The sequence below is a fragment of the Tauraco erythrolophus genome, chromosome 28 (genome assembly GCF_009769465.1).
Source record: "Tauraco erythrolophus isolate bTauEry1 chromosome 28, bTauEry1.pri, whole genome shotgun sequence".
Lineage (NCBI taxonomy): Eukaryota > Metazoa > Chordata > Aves > Musophagiformes > Musophagidae > Tauraco > Tauraco erythrolophus.
This window is the reverse complement of record NC_141492.1, coordinates 3,442,755-3,463,008: the sequence shown is the minus strand read 5'-3', so window position 1 is coordinate 3,463,008 and position 20,254 is coordinate 3,442,755. Positions and strand designations below refer to the sequence as shown.

The 20,254-nt window shown below is 51.2% G+C and overlaps 1 protein-coding gene across 1 annotated transcript in view; it reads left to right on the top strand.

The window, feature by feature from the left end:
- The window catches only part of PTPRS (protein tyrosine phosphatase receptor type S), a 92,963-nt gene that overhangs the window by 53,738 nt on the left and 18,971 nt on the right, over positions 1–20,254 (top strand). The window contains exons 13-24 of the mRNA XM_086627518.1: positions 3,575–3,880; positions 5,269–5,462; positions 5,902–5,928; positions 7,722–7,839; positions 11,321–11,911; positions 12,590–12,687; positions 13,159–13,412; positions 13,834–13,927; positions 14,156–14,371; positions 16,181–16,338; positions 17,356–17,367; positions 19,142–19,254. Of these exons, the coding sequence (XP_086483644.1) occupies positions 3,575–3,880; positions 5,269–5,462; positions 5,902–5,928; positions 7,722–7,839; positions 11,321–11,911; positions 12,590–12,687; positions 13,159–13,412; positions 13,834–13,927; positions 14,156–14,371; positions 16,181–16,338; positions 17,356–17,367; positions 19,142–19,254 (2,181 nt within the window). The remainder of the gene's footprint in view (positions 1–3,574; positions 3,881–5,268; positions 5,463–5,901; positions 5,929–7,721; positions 7,840–11,320; positions 11,912–12,589; positions 12,688–13,158; positions 13,413–13,833; positions 13,928–14,155; positions 14,372–16,180; positions 16,339–17,355; positions 17,368–19,141; positions 19,255–20,254) is intronic.

The window sequence follows — 20,254 nt, the reverse complement described above, 5'->3', positions numbered from 1 at the left end:
CTACTCGGAATTTTCAGAGTGCAAAGCATGTGTCACCAGACAGGGGTGGCAGGGTGGGTGCTGTGAGGCTGCATGTGCAGGTGTAGAGGAACAAGGGGGCTTTCTTACCCTCTGTTCCTTCCTAAGAAAGGATTTTTCCCCCCACCCATTAGCTCTGCTCTCCTTCCCTTCCCCCTTCCTCACAGTATATGGAGTGAACGAAACTTTTTACAAAGTCTATGGTACCTAAAGGGTTAAAAAACATTGTATTGTACAAGATCAGTAAGGGTCATTCTTGTGGCTTGGACAGTCAACTTTAAAGCATGTAAAAGATGCAGTTCAGGTGAGTACTGGCTGGTCTCAAGCGGATTCACAAATACAGTCCACCCTGTCGCCGCAGGCTCACCCGCACGCGCGTGCGTCTGCGCACACTCCACGTGTGTCCCGGAGCCCGCGGGAGGGTGGGGAGGGCTTCCCAAAGAGCTGTCTGCCTGGGAAAAACGGAAACCAGCAGACCAAGGTGATGATCTGTGGGCTGGGAGGCGGCTCCTTTCCATTAAAGGGGCTCGTCGCAGAGGTGAGCTCACAGCTGCCGCTTTGGCTGCAGTATTTGCCTCCTGCGATACAGCCCCCACCTCCTCCATGCTGTCCCCACGCGCGCACACGCACGTCTCCAGGGTCACGCAGGGTGGGCTGGATTGTGAAGGAAACTCCCAGTGCCATGATCTCCCCAGATGCCTCTGCAGTGTGGCCAGCCAGCACTTGGTGGCTGTTTCCATCCAGGTGCTGTAGTCGATGAGAGTGATGGGGAGGGGGTCCGGGTGGGATCTGGGCCTTCTCCCCCATCACCCACCCACCCACCCCACCTTTTTGACCAGAGAAAAGTGCAAACCATCCCAAAAGGAGGCTTCACTCCAGGGCCTCTCGGTAGGTCCCTGTGCTGGAGCGTAGAGGGTGAGTGAGCGAGCGAGCGTGGCCACGCGCAGCAGCTGCCAGTGCAAAGAGTGAAGCCAAGTGCCGAATGGAGCTCCGGCTCTGCTTACTGGGGCTTTCAGAATGAGTTTCAGGATGGAAAGGGTAGGTCAGGTCAGACCCTCTCTGCAGTGGGTTTCTCAGCCGTGGTGGCTTTGGCTGGACCGCTAAGCGGGAAAGGGAGCTTTTAACGCTACCAGCCCCTGATGGGGAGAAAAAAGAAGGGAACAGCATCCCAGCAGGCACTGGAAGAGGGTTGAATCTTTCTCCTCCATACCTTGAAAAGGGACTTGAGGTGCTTCTGGGGTGTGGGAAGGAGCAGCACACCTCCGTTCTGGAGATGTCGGTGCTGCATCAATCACAGCAGATGGAGAGAGTGTAGGGGGAAGGGGATCCGTCAGCGGGAACCTGTGGCCCCGCTCTCGGGGCTCTGTCCAGGTGGCTGAGCAAAAGAGAATGGAGGGGGGGCCAAAATTGCCATTACCACGCTAGCAAGGGTTCTGCTGGCAGCGGGGCAGTGGCACAGTCGGGGGAGCCAGCAGTGGGGCAGGGTGGCCTTTTAAAAGCCAGTTGTGCAGAAACCCACCAGGAGCTTGGTCTGGCCTCGTAGCTCAGTTCCTCTTGTGCTCTTGTAAGAAAGTCTTATAAATTAGCAGTTGAAGCGTGGAAGGTAGGTAAACAGACTGGGAATGTTCTGGAAGGTGTCACTTTTTGTATCAGTATTATTTTATTATTATGATTTCCTTTCTGATTTTTTTTTTTTAATTTTAAATTGCTGGCTTGATTTGTGTTTCATTTTCCAGTTTGTTACTTTTGGTTTCATTTGTTTGATGTATTTTGTATTATTTTGCGTGGCTAGCCATGGCCGGGGATTGTCCCCCTCCGCAGTGGGATTTCTGAGGATAAGGGTTTCGTTCTGCCATTTTAAGTCCAGTCCAAGCATAGCAATAAAGCCTGAAAGTGGGAGGACAACACCCAAAAGGTCCTACTGGACAGAGTGCTCAGCACTGCAGCATAAGGACTATCTTTACCCTTTCTGCAAACCCCACTGATTTCTGTTTGATGGAGACGTGCACACTTTTCCAGTGCGAACTGGGAAAGCGTGACTTGGTTCAGCGCAGTCCTCGAGGCAGACTGGGCCTCAGCACCTCTGTGTGACTCAGGGATGGGAGTAAGAGGTTTGGAAAAAACCCATTCCTCAGTAAAAGAGCTTTTTGTTGATTAAAAACAGAGAAAGGAGAAATGGTGACCAGCGTTTATCTACTCCTGTGCTTCTTGCAGGTGATGCTTTGGGGGCTTCTAAGCCCCCAAAGGCTTCTAAGATAAGGACACCCCAGTTTCTGGCAGTGTCTGCAGAGAGTTAAAAGCTCTTTATTGCAGTTTGACTGTATCGGGTGAGATTAGATTTGCAGCTTTGCCTTGAAAATGTATCACTCTCTTTGCTCCTTGGGCCGATTGATGGTAATTAGTGATTGAAAGAAGTCTGGTCTCAGGTGTCCCAAAGTGCCCAGGTTATATTTGGGGTGCAGAAGAGACAGACTGTTTGTCCACGCTTTGCCAAGGTCTCAGACCCGTTGCTCCATCAGCACAGCTGTGTTCCTGCAGTTCTCCCTGTATTTCGAGGCACGGCCGCGGCACGGCCGTGTGCGCCCCGGCACGTAGTGTCTGACGGAGCTGGTGGCAGCGTCCTGCTTCCTACTGAGCAGACAGCGCTAAAAATTCCCTACTGCAGCTCAGTAAACACCGAAGTGAGCAGCCCTGCGCTAGAAACTCTGCTTTACACCTTCTCCATCTCCAGAAAATCAACCCTTAGACAGTTGTCTGCTGCCACCGTGAGAACCGGCGGCTGCGTAGGGCCACGTTTCCCAAGGTGTCTTCTGGGGACTTTCAGAAATACTCTGGCGTAGTTTAGGCAGTGAGTTCAACAAGACTTAGACCTGCTCCTGCTTCTGGAGATCCCGCTGGGTACCTGAATACCTTCCCAAACCCACGGCCTCGCTTGCTTGGCAATATTCTGGGCATTACCACCAGGATTTTTTGCCTCCTTCAGTCTGTGGACCACTAATAACTTCCATCTGAAGGTACAGACTCCTAAACTTAAGCCTCCTGGCAAAAGATTTGCTTTTCTTACTTATTTTTCACAGATCCCTTCAAAGAAATTCAAGATCCCAGAGTCTGCAGTTTGGAAACAAGTGCTTTACCAGCCAGGGCAGGATTTGCCAGACTGCTGTAAAACAGGGAGCTAAAGGAAAGGTCTTTTATAGGGTAAAGCTGAGTGCTTAGTTTTGTGCCAGCTACACATAGTCAAAGCAGCAGGGACCCCTCTTGGCTAGCCCGCTTGCTGGTGTAGTCCTTTGCTTTATAACATTTGAGTTTTGATGCTCCATTTCATTTCCGTTGGCTTTTTTTTTTCTTTTCATTTAAAAAAAAAAAAAAAAAAAGACAACAACAAAAAAAGCTCTCTTCTTTTTTAATTTTATCTTCCTAAACCAAATTTTTGTACGTTTTATTTTAGATTTTTTTGTTATCATTTTCCTTTTTTTTTTTCTTTTATCTTTCCCATCTTTTGTTTTTCCCCCCCCCCCCTTCTTCCCTTTCCCTCCTGAATTTTCCCCCCTCGTAGAACCGTCTGCCCCCCCTCAAGACGTAAAATGCGTCAGCACCAGATCCACTGCCATTCTGGTAAGTTGGCGGCCGCCTCCGGCTGAAAGCCAAAATGGCATCCTGGCTGGATACAGCGTCTACTATCGAGCGCTGGACTCGGAGGACACGGAGCTTAAGGAGGTGAATGATATCCCCCCAACCACCAGTCAGATCCTACTGGAGTCCCTGGAGAAGTGGACAGAGTATCGCATCACTGTCGTGGCTCATACGGAGGTGGGGCCGGGCCCGGAGAGCTCGCCAGTTATCGTCCGGACGGATGAAGATGGTAATTTGCACTTTTTCTGGTTTTCTCTTCAGTCCCCTCGGTCAATACGTGTCCCTGCAGTGGGCTTTTCCCACGCCAGGGAGGACACGGCGAGTCCCTTCTCACGGCTCGTGTGGTACGAGACCGAAACCTCCTGTCTGAGAATGGACCCCCTCCGAGAACGGGGATCTGTGGGATTGTCCTTCCCTGCTTTAGGGTTGGGGTTTTTTTTAGATTTCGGGGTTTTTTTTGATCCCAAGCCTCTGAGCCTTGACTGCACCACTTCTCCTGGAAAGATGCTCTTATTGAGCAAGGAAGGAGCTGAGGCAGGAAGGAAATGAAATCGGAGAAGAGGAGACGATTGCTGCCAGAAGCTGTTCTAAAATATTGCGAGTTCTTCCCGCACGTTCCTTGTTCCTGGCTCCTCGTTAAGTCAAACTATTGGTTAGTGGTAAAAAGGAAGAATCTCTCTCCTAACGTTTCAAAAAACCTTAGTGACAAACAGTTTAGACTCCAGTGGCCCAGCTCGGAGACCTTTAGCGCAAACACGGACAACAAGACTTGAACTTTCCTGGTATTTCTACAGTAAAATAAAACCAGGAAAAATTGGGAATGTGTGCATGAAGGGAGAGCACCCTCGCTGTGAGGGCGAGGTAAGACCCTCAAGTAATATAGGTCAAGTAAATAACGTAAGTAAATTCCAAACTTTTCAGGCTTTCTTCCTCCACCCCAAATAAAAAGAATTTTTAAAAAAGCAACAGGTTTGTCCCCAGTGTGGGTCCTGTCTCCCTGAGCATCTGCCCACACCCAAAAGGATAGAATACCTTGCTCAGAGGGAGTATGGTGTTCTTGCAGATGAAGCTGTCATGCACTGTATTATTATTACTATTATTTCCAAAAATTCAGCCCAAATTCCATCCAAGACATCTCTTGTTTCCTGTCCTGAGATGATGCAGTGGCTGTAACCCCCAACCACCTGCCCTGCCTGAGGGACAAGAGAGCCTCAAGAGCAAGTCCTCCTCCGCATCCTCTCCACCCTGACATCCCACAGGCACCAGAGCTTTTCTGGCTCATTAAAAATTGGCTTTGCCCTCAGAATGTGGTCTGGAACTATATGGTTTCTTCCATCTGAGCAAGCTGAGAACAAAGGAGGCAGTGGAAGAACAGCTGGACTATGAGATGGACCTGTTCCCATGCATATCTCCGAGCCATGCAGATGAGATCCCCCAGAACTGCTTCCCTGTTTCACTGAACGAAGACCAGTGACAGATGATGGGATATCCAGTTCGTTAAGTGTCCCCCCCCTTTCAGGGCTGTAGATGCCGTGCGCGTATGTCCTGTAGGTGAAGCGACAGGTCCCGGATAGAGATCCCCAAGTGACTCCTACCCCTTTCTTCCCTTCCTCGCAGTGCCCAGTGCGCCGCCTCGGAAAGTGGAGGTGGAGGTTCTGAACTCGACGGCAATCCAAGTGTTCTGGCGCTCTCCAGTCCAGAACCGCCAGCACGGCCAGATTCGCGGCTACCAGGTGCACTATGTGCGCATGGAGAACGGCGAGGCCAGGGGGCTGCCCCAGATCAAGGACATCATGCTGGCTGACGCCCAGGTAAGGACTCACCTCCTGCTCCCATCTCATGGAGGGTTTGAGGGGGTGGGTGCTCCGGTCGCCTTGTCTCATCCCAAGCGACATAAAGCTGGAGAAAGTAGACGAGTGTCTCTACGACACGATACATGTTGTCTTTCTGCAGTTCATTTGCACTCCCAGACAACAGCTATTGTGGAAGAGTATGAACTGCTGTCCCAGCACTGAACTAAATACCATCCATCCTCCCTGTGTCTGTCTGGGGAGTCTTTTAAGACAGGCAAAGGCCGCAGTGGAATCTACTAATTTCTCCCACTCTACTTCTTCCTTCATGCTGGCCTGGTAACTTCTGACCTTGTGTGGCTGCTTGCTCAGGGACTCCTTCCTCATGCTGTGTCTCTGTCTTTCCCTTCTTTCCCCTCTTGTATTCTCACGTGCAAAACCTCTTTTGTTCTCTGCCCAGTGGGAAACAGATGACACTGCTGAATACGTAAGTAAAAAAGTAAAAATCCTCCCATCCTGGTTCTGTCCCTACCCTTCTCCCACTTCCTGTTGTGGTGTGATATTTTCCTTTTCCTTTATTTTTTCGCAGTGCCGGTGTGCCTGTTTCAAAGCCTGCTGTCGGTGTTCCCGTGCATTGTCCCCACCCTGTTCGCTTTGCTCCACAACCCTGTGTGACTGTGTAGTTTGTCAGCACGCGGCGGTACCGCAGGGTTTGCCCCTCGGCTCCGGAGGGAGGATGAGTCTGCTGCTCCTCCACGGGGAAGCAGATGAGATGTTGAATTTGGAACTACCTCGAACATATGCTTAAAACTGGGCTGGTCTGCAGCCACCTCTGGCTTGTGTCTGAAAAGCATTGGGTACTCAAAGCCCGGGAAGTCCTGAGCTATCAGGGCATGAACAGATGTTTTGTGCCCTTCAAGGGCCAAGGTTTGTAGATACTCGTTGATACAAAGGACTGATCACTATTGGCGCTTTCACCTTTTAAGTAGAGCTTAAAATCAGCTCGGCTGTTCGGCGTTTGCTACTTCTGCTAAAATGCTAAACGGTTTCCGTGATCTTGTAACTACAAAGCAGTAGGAGAAAAAGCATTTCCATCTTGGAATGGCAGGGTCCCAAGATAATGCGCTACTAAATTTGAAGTATTCATGTCTCCTAGAGCTTGGCAAGTGCCCTACAAAAGTGAGGGGGCCTCTGTTTTACAGATCGAGAAACTGAGTCACGTGAAAGGCAAAGTTTCTTCCCTAAAATCTAAACAAAACTCAGTGCAAGTGTGAAAGCAGAACAGGTTTCGTGATTCTAGAAGACAGACCTGGCTCTGTAGCTAAGGGCTTCCAAACTTGTTGATCAAACATCCTGCCGTTTTGAAGATTCGCTGTTCCGTTCCCTGTGCAGCTTCGGGGGCAATACAAGTATTTTCAGGACTAGCAAATTCTTCCCAAGTGCTGCCCTGAGATTTAATATTGAAAGCACAAAGGGGCAGCGGGGGGTGAGGGGAGAGGAAGGCCATAAAACATGCACAACGTTCGCATCTCCCTCCTTTTCAGGGCCTCGGAGAAAACCCTGCTGCGTACGCTGTCATCCTGTTTGATTTAGCACGGGTGTTCCTTTTACAACACAGCCCTTTGAAGGGCTGAATACTTCATGGGGAAGGGCTGTTCTTGAGGCCAGGCTCCTAACAAAAGCTCTGGGGAGCCAGGTGTGATGAGGCTGATAGAGGATGGAGGAAGGAGGGTGTTGGGGATTTGGCAGAGCGCTTTAGCGTGCAAGCAGAAAATGTCGTCTTGCACTTGACGTTAAAGCAGTCCCTTTAATATTGGGAAGGCATTAAAAAATATCTCTGAGGAGAGAAGGGAGGGAGGGGGGTGATGGAGAAAAAAATGTAATCTCCTTGAAACCGCTGAGACCTCCTCTGAGAGGGCATGGTGAAGAGGAACACTTTGAAGAGCGCAACAGCGTTTTGATGGCTGAAGCAGTTTGTGTGGAGATAGGGAATGTGTGAGAGGTAGATCTGGAAGAGAAGGCGTTGAACCAGGGCCCTGCAGAGACATGCTGTGTTTACAGAGGGACCGTGTGCGTGCCTCTCGCTAAGGGGACGTGGCTCTCATCCTCCTGCCAGTTGCCGTTTCTGCCCATTTGCCCCGGAGTGTCTCGTGGTTTCAGGTTCAGTGAATGTTCCTGCATGCTAGAAAAGGGCTGAGACTCCTGCAAGGAGGAGAGATATCTGCCTGTGTGTATGGACCTGAATATTTACATGATTTTCCTTTGGAATCTCGCAAACAGGAAATGATCATTGCTGGGCTCCAGCCTGAGACTGCATATTCCATCACTGTAGCCGCCTACACCATGAAGGGAGATGGTGCTCGCAGCAAACCGAAAGTGGTCACCACGAAGGGTGCAGGTAAGAGTCTTTTCCTGAACTGTTGGGATCCACCAGTTCCCCAAAGCCAAGAAGCTCTTTCTCCAAGCTTAGCTTCTTTCATCCCATTCCCTTCATGGACAGACTTGCAACAATGCCATGCTGCCTCGGAGACAAAATTATTTCTAGTAAAGGCAGAAACCCCTTCATTCCTCACAGGTAGCCCTCACTAAATGACACAATTTTCTGTACAGTGCTGCAGAAAGCCCAGATACACCACAAATGCAACAGAGGATGAATTCATTGCTTGTAATCGCTCGTGCTCTATCTTCCAGTGCACCAGAAGTAAGGAGAATCTCTGCCTGGTCTGAGACTGTGTAGCTTTGATGGTTGGTGCACACAGGTACTCGGGGAACAGGAGCCCAGAGGTCTGGTGTCATGGTGTTGACTTGCAAAGATCTGAAAAGCAGCAGGGAGACAGTGGTGGCTTATACAGCCCACTCTTCTCTTCTTCTGGTATCATGTCTGAATGTACGTCCCCTCTTCGCTCAGGACTAGCGAAGGGAAAAGTACTGACGGTATTGACCTTTCCTTGCCAGCGTTTCTGGGACCTGAGCTCTGTCTGCACATACCGTCCGGATTCATTCCTCCCTTTGACCTATTCTTCATGGCGAAGGGTCTGTCAGCCTCAGTACAGAGGGCACGATGCCAAGCTAGGATGGCAGGGCCCAAACAGAGGAGTGACAAAAGGCAGCAGAGTATTCCTTGTTCCTCCAAACAGGTGGGCTGCAGGCAGAAAGGAGAGGTACACACTGCACCCGTCCTCAGCATCTGCATTCCTGTGGTTTCTGCTCTCACAGCTAAACATCTGCTGTGCCGTACGTGAATGATTTCGTGCAGTGGAGACTGCGGTGCCTAGACCTGGAGTTGTCACTCATCAGCCCAGCTCTTGTTGGACTGTGGTGGCTCTCTCTCACTCCATTTTGCTCGTGCTCTTTCTTTTGTTCCTGCTGTCAGATGATGGCTTTCTCCGCTTTTCATTTCTTCTCTTTGTCTACTAACTTCCCAACCCTGGCTGTCTCTTCATTTTCTTCTTAGTTTTGGAGCAGTCATCTTCACCCTGCCTGTAGCAGCTGCACAAACTGGCATCATCCCTTGTTTCTGGATGAACATTGCTCTCTGCCTCTGCAGGGATCAAAGGCCTTCGGTCAGCGCAGCATAATTAACCTGGAAACCTCTGCTCAGGCTCTGGAGACAGCACAGACACTCAGCCGAGGGCTCGGGAGCCAGGGCTGGGACAGCCAGGGCTGGAGCACAGCTGCCCTCCTTGCCCTTGCCTTTTCCGTGTCCTAACTCACATCTTCATCTCTTTTCATGTTCTTGCGTTCAGGGAAGTCAATGGGATTTCAGCCTTTCTCTCCCCTCTTGCCTCTCCTGCCTAGTTAAGAGAACAAGACACAAGAGAATAACGTTGCCTTCCAGGACAGCAGCTCTTGCAGAGTTACAGCAGGGTGTGTTTGGACGTCAGCATCCAGGCTCCTGTCCTCACACCTTGTAGTGTCAGTGCACTGTCAGAAGCCTTTTTCTTCACTCGTCCTCTTCTCCTTCCCCCTCTGGCTTTGCCTCTGTTTCTTCTCACTCACTCTCTGGTTCTCTCTTCTCGTTTCCATCTCTACTCTTCTCATTTTTCGCTCCCGGAGCCTTTCTCTCTGCCCCCCTCCCTTGTCACTCTCTCTTGTCACCCTCCCTCATCTCTCCCCATTAGGATTTGCAGTGCAGGTGATCTGTCACAGAGGGATGTTTTCTCCAGCACAGCAGCTATTACCCAAAACTCAATTTCCCCCAACTTGAAATAGCTATTTCAAAAAAAATCTTTCAAATGGCTCTGTAACATTCTTATCTTCTTTGTGGCGTTGAGTCAATATACCTTCTGAGAGGAGAAATTTCTTTCTTTATCATTCAGGGCTAGGGGCTGAATTTAAATACAGTAATACATCCCATTTTCTCCTTTACTGTCCAAACCAATTGCAAAATAAAACACTTCCCCCCACTCCATGCTTTTTCCTCACCTTTCTTCCAAACAATATTTGTTGTGCAAATGTAATATTTTCAAGCTCAGCTGATTAGAGTAACATTTGTGATAAAAACCGAAACATAAAGGTAATGGTGTTGTTCTTCTCTTTAATGTGTTCCTTCAGCACTGCCAGGGGATGCTCTCCCAGCACTGCTCCCTGGCCGTTCCGTAGCGGTTTGGAAGGAACAAAGCATTTGTTTCAGAGACAGCCCCTCGTCCCCGTGTTCAGGTGTCGGTTGGTGCAGCGGGCAGGGTGCTTTCCCCAGCGTGACTCCGCCAGGATCCCTGGCCCCGGCAGCGTCCTTCCCTCCCGCCTCCCTCTTGCGCCTCGTTAGCCGCCCCGCAGCTCTCCGACCCGCCGGCCCTCGCTCGGGCTCCTGCTGCGGGAGTGGGCTGGGATCTCTCCCAACTCCATTCTCTCTCCTCCTCCTGTTCAACCAGATGAAATACCAAGGCGGGGAGAAGGAAATTAGATCTCTAATAGTGGAGTTGAGTGGAAATGACGCGTGAGCTGCTGGAATTAATGCTCTGGTTTCTCCAGCTTCAGGAACCTCTGGGCCTACACATGTCATTTAACTGTGGCTGTGAGCTCGCTTAGCAGTCGGGCAGTGCCAGGGCTCATTAGACAGAGGCACGGCACTGCTGAGCTCCTCCAGTATCCCCCAAATCTGGAGGAACTAACTGACAGGTTAAGGAGGGAGTGAACTGAAAACACACCGACACTCAGCTGTCTTTTCCCTTCCTCTGGAGGAGAGAAACTGCGCAGAGCAAGCAGCGACTCTCCCTACCCTCTGCCTCGCACAGATTTTGGGCTCCATTTCCACACTCTGTGTGCTTCCTTCTTTCTGTACCCAACTGGGTGATCAGCTGCCTGCCAGACTTGCTTAGCTGGCCTCGCGCCTGCTGCTCAGGACCTGGGGCTGCCCAGACATCCTTTCCCATCCTTCATTACTTCACCCTCAGCTGCTCTGGACTTCCCAGCCTGAGCCAATCTGTTCCAGTCTCTTTCTGCATGAGTTGTGCTGGGTAATGGAGAGAGAGAGAGAGAGAGGACAGGAGTTTGGGGACTCCTGCATTTGTTCTTCCCCGTCCTGGGCAGCGGTGCACTCAGGTGGTTAGGATAGGAGGCTGGGAGTCAGGTTTCCTGAGTTTGTTCCCATCTTGAGGAAAGAGAATAAAATAATTCCAGAAACGTGTCAGTACCTCACAGCTGACACGTTGGCAATGCACCTCCTTTCCTAAGCGTGATAGAGATCATCCACCTGTACAGCGAGTGGGTGGCAGCAGCAGCAGCTTGATTTCCAGGGGAATACACTAAAGTACACAGAGTCCAGCTGAAACCTTGCTGCTGATTTGAGGAACCTGTTGCTTGCAGCTTAAAAGTCTCTGTTTCTGCTCCCCAGCCACCCTGTCCCACGTCTGACTGAAGGTGTCCCTCTTCTCTCCCAGTCCCAGGGAAGCCCATCCTGTCTGTGCACCAGACAGAGGAGAACACTCTGCTGGTGAAATGGGAGCCTCCGTTGGATGCGGAAGGCCAGGTGATGGGCTACCGGCTGCAGTTTGGCCGCAAGGATGTTGACCCCCTGGCTACCTTGGAGTTCACGGCCCTGGAGGATAAGTACACCGCTCCCAGCATCCACAAAGGCGCCACGTATGTTTTCAAGCTGGCCGTGAAAAGCCGGGCTGGCTTTGGGGAGGAAGCTGTACAGGAACTCACCACCCCTGAAGACATCCCCAAGGGTTACCCCCAAATCCTCGAGGCGAGCAACATCACTTCCATGTCGGTCCAGTTTGGCTGGCTGCCCCCCGTGCTGGCCGAGAGGAACGGAGCCATCGTCAAATACACCGTGGCCTACCGGGAAGCCGGTTCTCCCGGCAACCCGCTGGAAAAAGACCTGCCCCCCTCCCCAGAGAACTCGTACACCCTCAACGGCCTCAAACCCAACACCGCCTATGATGTTAAAATCCGTGCTCACACCAGTAAAGGCCCCGGGCCGTACAGCCCGACCGTCCAGTATCGGACGTTCCAGCTGGATCAAGGTAGGACTTACCGGTTTCTCCTCCCTCTCTCTCCTTGTAACCGGGGCTGGTGCCGGGAGGCAGAGAGCTGGAGAGGTCAAGCCAGGCTCAGCCAGGCTCGTGAGTAAATGCAAAGCGCTCTGGTTTCACGCTCAGTCCCTCCGCTCCTCTCTGCCTTGTGCCAGGTAAGTCCCTTTTACCACTTTCTTCTAAGTTAAGTCCGGACACCCTTCTTTCACTGGCACCTGAAGTGGGGGGCCAGTCGCTATACAGGTGGGACGAGCATTTTCTTCAGCTTTTGCAAACAGCCAAAAGAAAACAGAAAAATCAAAAAAAAAAAAACCACCTCAAAACGTGACCTGGGATGGGTTTCCTCACCTGAGCATGCTCAGAAAGCCAGCACCTCGTTCCTACAGCAGCCACCCAGACCCATAAGTGTGTGGGCAAAGCCGCGCACCCTCCATCACCTCTCCCTGGCATTAGGCATGGGGACAGGGAGCACTGGGAGATGGACCTTGGCAAAACTCAAGCAAAGTGTGGAGGAGGGAGCAAGCCCTTCCATTCCTGGGCAGCCTGACCCAGACTGGCAGGCCCTTTAGCCAGTGCCTGACATTCTCTTCCTTGTCTTTCTTGCTCCTCCTTCCCTCTGCTGCCTTTTCTTCTCCTTTCTCCCCTTCCTCCTCACTTTTCTCTCAGCAGTTTTACCCAAAAACTTCAAGGTGAAGATGGTGACCAAGACATCTGTGCTTTTGAGCTGGGAGTTTCCTGAGAATTACAACTCTCCCACCCCATACAAGGCAAGTGGAATGGAGGAGTCAGAACCGCCATCCTTCCCAGTTTCCTGGGAGTCTTGTCTGTTGCTTTGAATAAGAGATATGGGCAGATAATGGTTAATCACTAGATTAAGGAGACGAGTGGAAAATCAGGGCTGTTGGGTTGCATTCCCACCTGTGTTACCGAATCATTGCCTCCCCAGGCAGGTTACCACAATCTTCCCGTTTCCAGATAAAAATTTCTCTTCCCAAAAAAATCTCAAGGCTTTGTTTTGCATGTGCTTTATAACTGGGGACCCTACAGTGGGTACATGAGACAGCTCCCCACTCAAATGCCTTCTGTTCCTGTGTTTGTACCAGCTCTGGCAGAGCTGGGTAGAGCATGGCACAGTTGAGTGTGTTCTCTGCAAAGCAAGGGGGAGGAAGGCGTTGGGTTGCTTGAGCAGTATCAGTCTTGCTCATGATACAACTTTGCTGCCTCTTCTCCTCCCACAGATCCAGTACAATGGGCTGAACGTCGATGTGGACGGCCGCACCACGAAGAAACTCATCACCAACCTGAAGCCCCGCACGTTCTACAACTTCGTTCTCATGAACCGGGGCAATAGCATGGGTGGCTTACAGCAGAACGTTGCTGCCTGGACTGCTGCTGACATGTTGTCAAAGAAGCCAGAGGTGACCCACAAGCCTGACGCTGATGGCAACGTGGTGGTGATTCTCCCGGACGTGAAGAGCTCTGTGCCTGTCCAGTAGGTTTCTGTTAAGCTGCAGATGTGGGATGCTCAGTTTACGGTGCGGGGGTCAGCCCTGACGGTGGAGTCCCCAGTACAAACCCCCAAGGGCAGTGGCACGCAGGGTGTTCCCTGCATTTTCAGCCTTGCTCACTGTTGTCTTTTGGAGCTGCTTCCCAGCGCTAACAGGGAATACTAAAGAAATGCAAAGGGAGTAAATAAGGAGACACGTCATATGGGGCTAACACTGAATCCAGGCTCGTTCCGGGAGCAGCAATAACAGCTGTGCTAAATGAAAAATAAGGGGCTTGCTGGGTTGGGCCAGTGGGGCTGTTTGGACAAACCTAGCCTTCCACGTCAGTGTGTGCACTCTCTTGTTCTGTGGCTCGTAGGAGGAGATCAATTCTTTCTATTTCTTCTGATTATTCCCAACTCTTAGGGCTTTCTACATTGTGGTGGTGCCTCTAAGGAAGTCCCGGGGAGGACAGTTCCTCAACCCCTTGGGCAGCCCCGAGGAGATGGACCTGGAGGAGGTGAGTGTGGGTGAAACTGAAGGCAGCTGCAGGGAGGGAGCAAACAGCCGTAATGGACGGGATGGTGACCTGAGAGCATGGGAAGGGTGGTTGTGGGGTGTCTGTGCTCCACATTCTGAGTAGCTAAGGTGTGGGCAGTCCGAGTGGGATGGTTTGGCTCTCCTTCCTTCCTGCTCCCTTGATGGTGCTGAAGCATCAGGGCTCAGAGTGTTCCTTTGCTTCCTCCAGCTCGTTCAGGACATCGCCAGGCTCCGACGCCGAAGTCTGCGTCACTCCCGACAATTGGACTTCCCCAAGCCCTACATTGCTGCCCGTTTTCGCTCTCTCCCCTCCCACTTCATCTTGGGGGACATGAAGCACTACGACAACTTCGAGAACAGAGCCCTGGAGCCAGGGCAGAAATATGTCATCTTCATCCTGGCAGTGCTCCAGGAACCCGAGGCCGTAAGTGCTGCGTACTTTCTCTTGCCCTCTTCGGATTCTTGTGCCTCTCTGTTCCCGTTATCGACCAGAGACAGCAGCTGCTCCTGCGTGAGCTGCCAGCAGCCCTGGTGCCCTCCTGGCATTCTCCATAACTCTCCCCCACCAGATGCCAGAGCTGGAGTTTTTTTTTTCTTTGTAAAGACCTTCCAGTCCAGCTGTGGAGCTTTTGCATGTGGCTATTGGAGCTGTTTGTGCTCGTGTCTGCATGCAGCAAACATGCTTTTCCAAGCAGACGGGCTCATGACGCATCTTCTGCACTGCTTCTGCATTTTGCCAGTCTTCGTAGGCACTTGCTACACTTGTGGCTCCAGATTGGAGTCCAGGATGGGGAGTACTGAACTATGCACTCAGGACTGCACGAGAGTTCAGACATCCCTAGGTCAAACTCCTTTACAAAGAGTAATTTCTTGGAAAAGCTGTCCTTGTATTCCTTAGAGCAATGGCCCTAAACATCCTGCTTTGAGAGCAACACGTCACACCCCCTGGTCATTACTAAATTCCTCACCAAGCAGAGAGTGGAGCATTTTTTAATGGAAAACTACATGTGCTCTCTGCTCTTTTTACCACTTCAGCACCTCTGCTGATTTCTGTGTTTGGCTTTATGAAAACAACTGTTTGAATATTTACCTGCCTCCTCCCTCGTGCACAATAGGAAGCAATCTAATACTTTGTTGTTTTTAAATCCCCCTATGGAGTTGTAGCAGGAAGCTATTTGAAATTAAGGATTTTCAGAGGTTTTTTCCCAAATAAATATTTAGTTGTGTATTTGATATTAAAGGATTAGGCTGACACGCTTCTGAATGGGTTTCTCAATCGGATTACTGCAGCTTGTGGTAATTTCTGCTTTAGAACAAGGTACTGCGTGCTCCCTCGCTCCGGCCGGGACTCCCAGCAGCTCCCACGTGTGCAGCAGTATTTCAGTCTTGCTGAGAACTGGTTGAGTTCAAGGACCCAGAGCCCAGATCTTCTGTTGGTGTCCTGTCCCAGACTTTTCACTCAAACCTGGACATGCTGCTTCTCCTCTGTACGTTGTAGTTTCTGTAGTTTCTGCCTAAGCTGGGAGGAGCGCAGCCTGCCCGGGGTGGGCACCCCGGGCAGATTGTAGCGGTCCTGAGAACAAGCAGGTGGTGCCCCTTAGTTGAGTTGAGGACTCTGAATGTCTGAGTGTGCCTCTGGTTCTCCTCGAGATCCCAGCTCACTGCGAAGGGAGCAGAGGAGAAATACTGCATTTTATTAATTTATATTTACTTGTAACGGTTGGGGTTTTTTTCAGTCAGCAGACCAGACTGTTTCTAAGCGTGAATTCTTGTTTTAATCCCATCCCTCTTTCTCTGTAATCCCATCGGACTGTCAAAATCCAGATGGTTACATGGGAGCTTGGAGAAAGTGTTTGTGGCAGTGGAGAGGGCTCAGGGATGTGGTGGAACAGAGGGAGACATAGTCAGCTGGCTTTCTAGAATCACCTTCCTGGCTACAAGATGAAGTGAGCCGTAGGCACGAGCCGGTCTACAACTTCATGTGAATGTGATCTTTCAGTGTGTTTTACCTGGAGCACTGGAGGAAGATACCTGTCACATACATGGACACTCACAGATAAGAGGTTTTTCTGTAGGTTGAAGAGGGTATTTTCTCTGTTGTTCTTTTATTTGTTGCTGCAGAGAGCTCACATCCTCTCTAGCAGTTTCTCTGGTGGAATACTGTACACTTGCCCGTTGTTGTCATTCCCATTCCATTGCTGAACTCTGTTCCACAATCTTTCATGTCTTCCAGACTTTTGCTGCTAGTCCGTTCTCTGACCCCATCCAGCTGGACAACCCCGATCCGCAGCCGATCATTGATGGAGAGGAAGGGCTGATCTGGGTCATCGGGCCCGTCCTGGCCGTCGTGTTCATCATCTGCATTGTCATTGCCATTCTACTCTACAAAAAGTAAGAGATGATGCTTGCCCAGATCTGTGACCATTCTGAATGTCCCCAGCTCTGGCCCCTAAAGGGAGTTTCCTCCTTGGTGCTATAGTTGTTGGCTGAGGGCAGATCTTTCCACTGGCACCAGAGAGACGAGCCCTGAGGCAGAAATGCTGAAATGGAAGGAAATGGCACAGGAGAGATTAGCAGTGGGTTGCAGGGACTTGCTGCTTCAGAGCCTACCCCGTGGTGCTCTAGTAAAGCTGTGCTTGTCTCTGGACAGTCTGTTGTGGCACATGTGCAATGAGTATGTCAGGTCTCTGGCCTGTCTCCTCCAGAATTGCTGCCCACAGCCGCAGCCTCAGGCTCCCCTTCCCGTGCTCAGGGGGTGATGCAGGGAAAGCACCTTTGTGCTGTGGGTCAGCAGAGACCCCCGTTGTTCCCAAACTGGTTTTCAGCTGGAGTTGGGAGATGGGAGCAGGGATGTAATGCGAGTCTGCTGGAGAGAGGACAGAACAACCCCTGGAAATCTCTCTCTTTTCCTTGGCTTTCTGAGCAGCTGATGGTGTGTGGATGGGAATGGGGGCTCCGTGAGCACACACAGCCCACACTGTGCAGTGAAAGAGGACAGGAAAGGAAGCAGATGCTGAGCAAAATAGATCAAGAAAAAGGGCAGGATGGCAGCTATGGCAAATGCAGGGGTGTCCTGAGCTGAGACATCTAGTACTCAGGGTGGAGGGAGCTCTCTTAGCCCTGCTCCATCTTTCATCTGCACAGGTGGGTTTGTTTATGCACATGGGTGTGTCTTTTGCATCCAGCATGTGTGAAGCTGCTGGACACACAGGTGTCTGGGGTCAGGGACTCAGGTGGTCCTTATTGGTGTTACTTAGCACTGATCCAAACTGGTAATCTGTGCTGGTCCCACCTTCCACCTGTGTTACCAGGGTTAGAGCTGAGCAAGTGCTTCCCCCTTCCTCTGCAAGTCCTTTCTAACCTGAACATTTGTCTTGTCTTCTCTCCACTTACTGCTTTCCTGGACAGCAAGCCAGACAGGTAAGAGCACCAGATTTGCCATTTACTTAGGTTCTTTCTTGCTGGGCTGGCTGTGTATTAGGCAGTGTTTGCTGTCTGTGGTGATGGGGCTTTGCTGCTACAGTTCCACCAGTAGATCTGTCCTGACACCCTGTGTCAGACTAGCACGGGGCCGTGTTTGAGTCAGAGAAAGCCCAGCTTTCTCCTGCTTGTCCATTCCTAAATATAACAGCCCTTTCTCAAGCTGAGCAGCGGTGGCAGTAAACGGCTCATAAAACGTTGGGTTAATGGAGCAGAGAAACACCCATTTGTGTGGCAGTCAGAGGTGAAAGCAGGTTTTCTCCATGTCTGACTGCTCCATACAGGCTGTCCCTGAGCCGCTGGCGTACTGGAAGCAGAATCTCACCAGCTGAGCTGTTCTCGCCCCGTTGCAAAAGCTGTTCTTGCCCCATCAGCCAGGGACTCCTAAAAGAGTTTGTTTATGACTGCAAAAATGAGACTTTCTTCAAACCATTTCCAAGGCTGGGAGACCTTTCACTGGAAGTAACTGATGGGTTTAGCCAATGAACTAATAACAGCAGTTTCAGAACTGCGGAAAAAATAAATGACTCCCAAACTGCAAAGCGGTGTCATTCCAAAACGCTGCCCCATGCAGTGCTGGCAGGGCTCACGCCACTTCTTCTAGCTATTAATGACATTAAGAGACAGCTAAAAATGTACTGAATAACCTCTTCTCTGCCTAAGTAATTGCCATTATTGCTGCAGGCATGTTATTGGAGGCTTCTGTGGAAGCCAAGCAGGAGAGGCAAGGAGCTCTACAGCCGTCTTGCTAGAAGGGCCAGGGCAATGTTTGCAAGCCTTGGGGTGTGGGTGCACATTCTCTACCCACTGGAGAAGTTCTACTCCCAGCAGCTTGTCACTGTTCCCTTGCCAGAGGTTATCGCATCTTCAGATCAGCACTGGGCGTTGCTTCCAAATTCTTTTTAAGGAGAGTGAGCCAGGTCAGCAAAGACTTTTCAACTGCCTCAGCTAACCTAACCCATTTTGAGCAAAATATATTAGGAAGCACTTACATGTGCAGCTCAGCTGGCAGGTTGGAGCGGGATTCAGCTTCTGGCATAGAGGTGAGACAGATCTCAGCAGGCACAGCTGTGATGGGAGAGGATGTGTCTACATTGGTGTTTGAACCCAGATTTTTAGGGTTCTGCAGATCAAAAAAGGTTGAAAACCACTGCTCTGGCTTCTCTGTCTGCAGCAAGGCACCGAGAGCTCCTAAACAAGCCAACAGAGCAATATCAGCACTTTATGTCCAAGGTCACAGCCAGGAGATTCTGTACTTTTCCAAATGATTATGTTGGCTCTGCTTCTTTCAGGCTGAAAATGGCTTGGCCAGAATTGGAAGGTTTCTGCTTTGCAGAGCACTGCAGAGTTCAGGGGAGGCTTGTCTGCGCAGGGAGGCTGAGGTGTGAGTTCGCAGCACCTCAGCTGCTCCTTGCTGCCTGTCTGTGCTTCTGCTGGGAGAAGGGGGAACTTCCAGACTTGTCTGAAAGCTGCTGAGGGGCTGCTGGGCCGTTGCAAACCCGTCAAATACAGCGCTGACAAAACCTTCCAAACCCCATCCCTTTTCTGATGCGTTTTATGTAACTTACATCCTTGGCTGCATCTGGCTCTGATTTTGGTGGGAGCTGTGCTCGGGTCTGAACGTGGCCTGAGCAGCTGAAAAGACTAAAAGGCCCATAAACTAAGATGCTTTGTCTTTCTATTTTCTTGTTTCTTTTTTTTTTTCTTTTTCAAGCAAACGGAAAGATTCAGAGCCACGGACGAAATGCCTCCTGAACAACGCTGAAATCACCCCTCACCACCCTAAGGACCCTGTGGAAATGAGGCGCATCAACTTCCAAACTCCAGGTAACCGGCTGCAAACCAGCCTTTCCCACTGCCAAGGCAGGAGTGCCCTTTCCTTAACCCCTTCCTGCCTGCCTGAAGGCTGCTGCAGTGCTGCCTTTGAGACCCAGCGCTGAGCCAGGATGCGGCCAAGGAGCCTCAAAGCCTTGTCCGTGCTAAGGGAGGCTGCTGAAATAAACCTTTCCTGGGAAACCTCAAGGACCTTGCACCGGCTCTGCGCAGCGCTAGCAAGGCAGGAAGAAGGGCTTTCCTGGATACCCAGCTAAATTGGTGCATTCTGGGCTGAAGTACACAGCTGCAAGTGCCGTGGCCGTGCCAAGCTTGCCAGAGCACCGATGCTGCCGCGCAGCGCCGTGCCGCACGCCGGGAAGTCCCAGGGGCAGTGGAGATGAAGCCAGGGCTGTAACTGGCGCTTTGTGCATACGTGCCAAAACACTCGTGTGAGGAGCCAGGCCTGCCCCGTGGGCTGTGCGGAGGGAGGAAGGCAGCGGGCTGCTCCGTGCAGACAAGGCTGTGCCTCCTCGCTCGGCGCAGACACCGTCACCGCGTGTAACCACGCTTAACTCCCGGGCAGAGGAGCTCGGTGCACCCTCCTTTCTGTACACGTGTGTCCCCATGTCCATGCATGTGGAAGCTGCCTGCATGGCACCTCTGCGAGCCACCGCTGACACGGCCCGGCACGGCCACGTCCTCACGCAGACAGACACTTGGCGATGCTCGGCAGTGCCTGCACCCTGGTACACCCCTCTGCCTCCGAGCTCCTGGTGCTTGAGGATTCGGAAGGGAATGTATTGTGCTTTTTGGGGGCTGGCTGTTGTTTTCAGTTTGTTTGTATTTTTTTGCTGTTTTGTGCTTGTTAGTAATGTTTCCGCAGCTCCTGTTTCCCCTTCCTGTCCCAGTCCTGTCCTTAGCGTTGTCTGAGTTTTCTTTGGGTGAGGTTGGCAAGGCAAGTAGGTACCCAGAGGGCAGGGATCTTTGGGAAGCACAAAGGCAGCACTGAGCT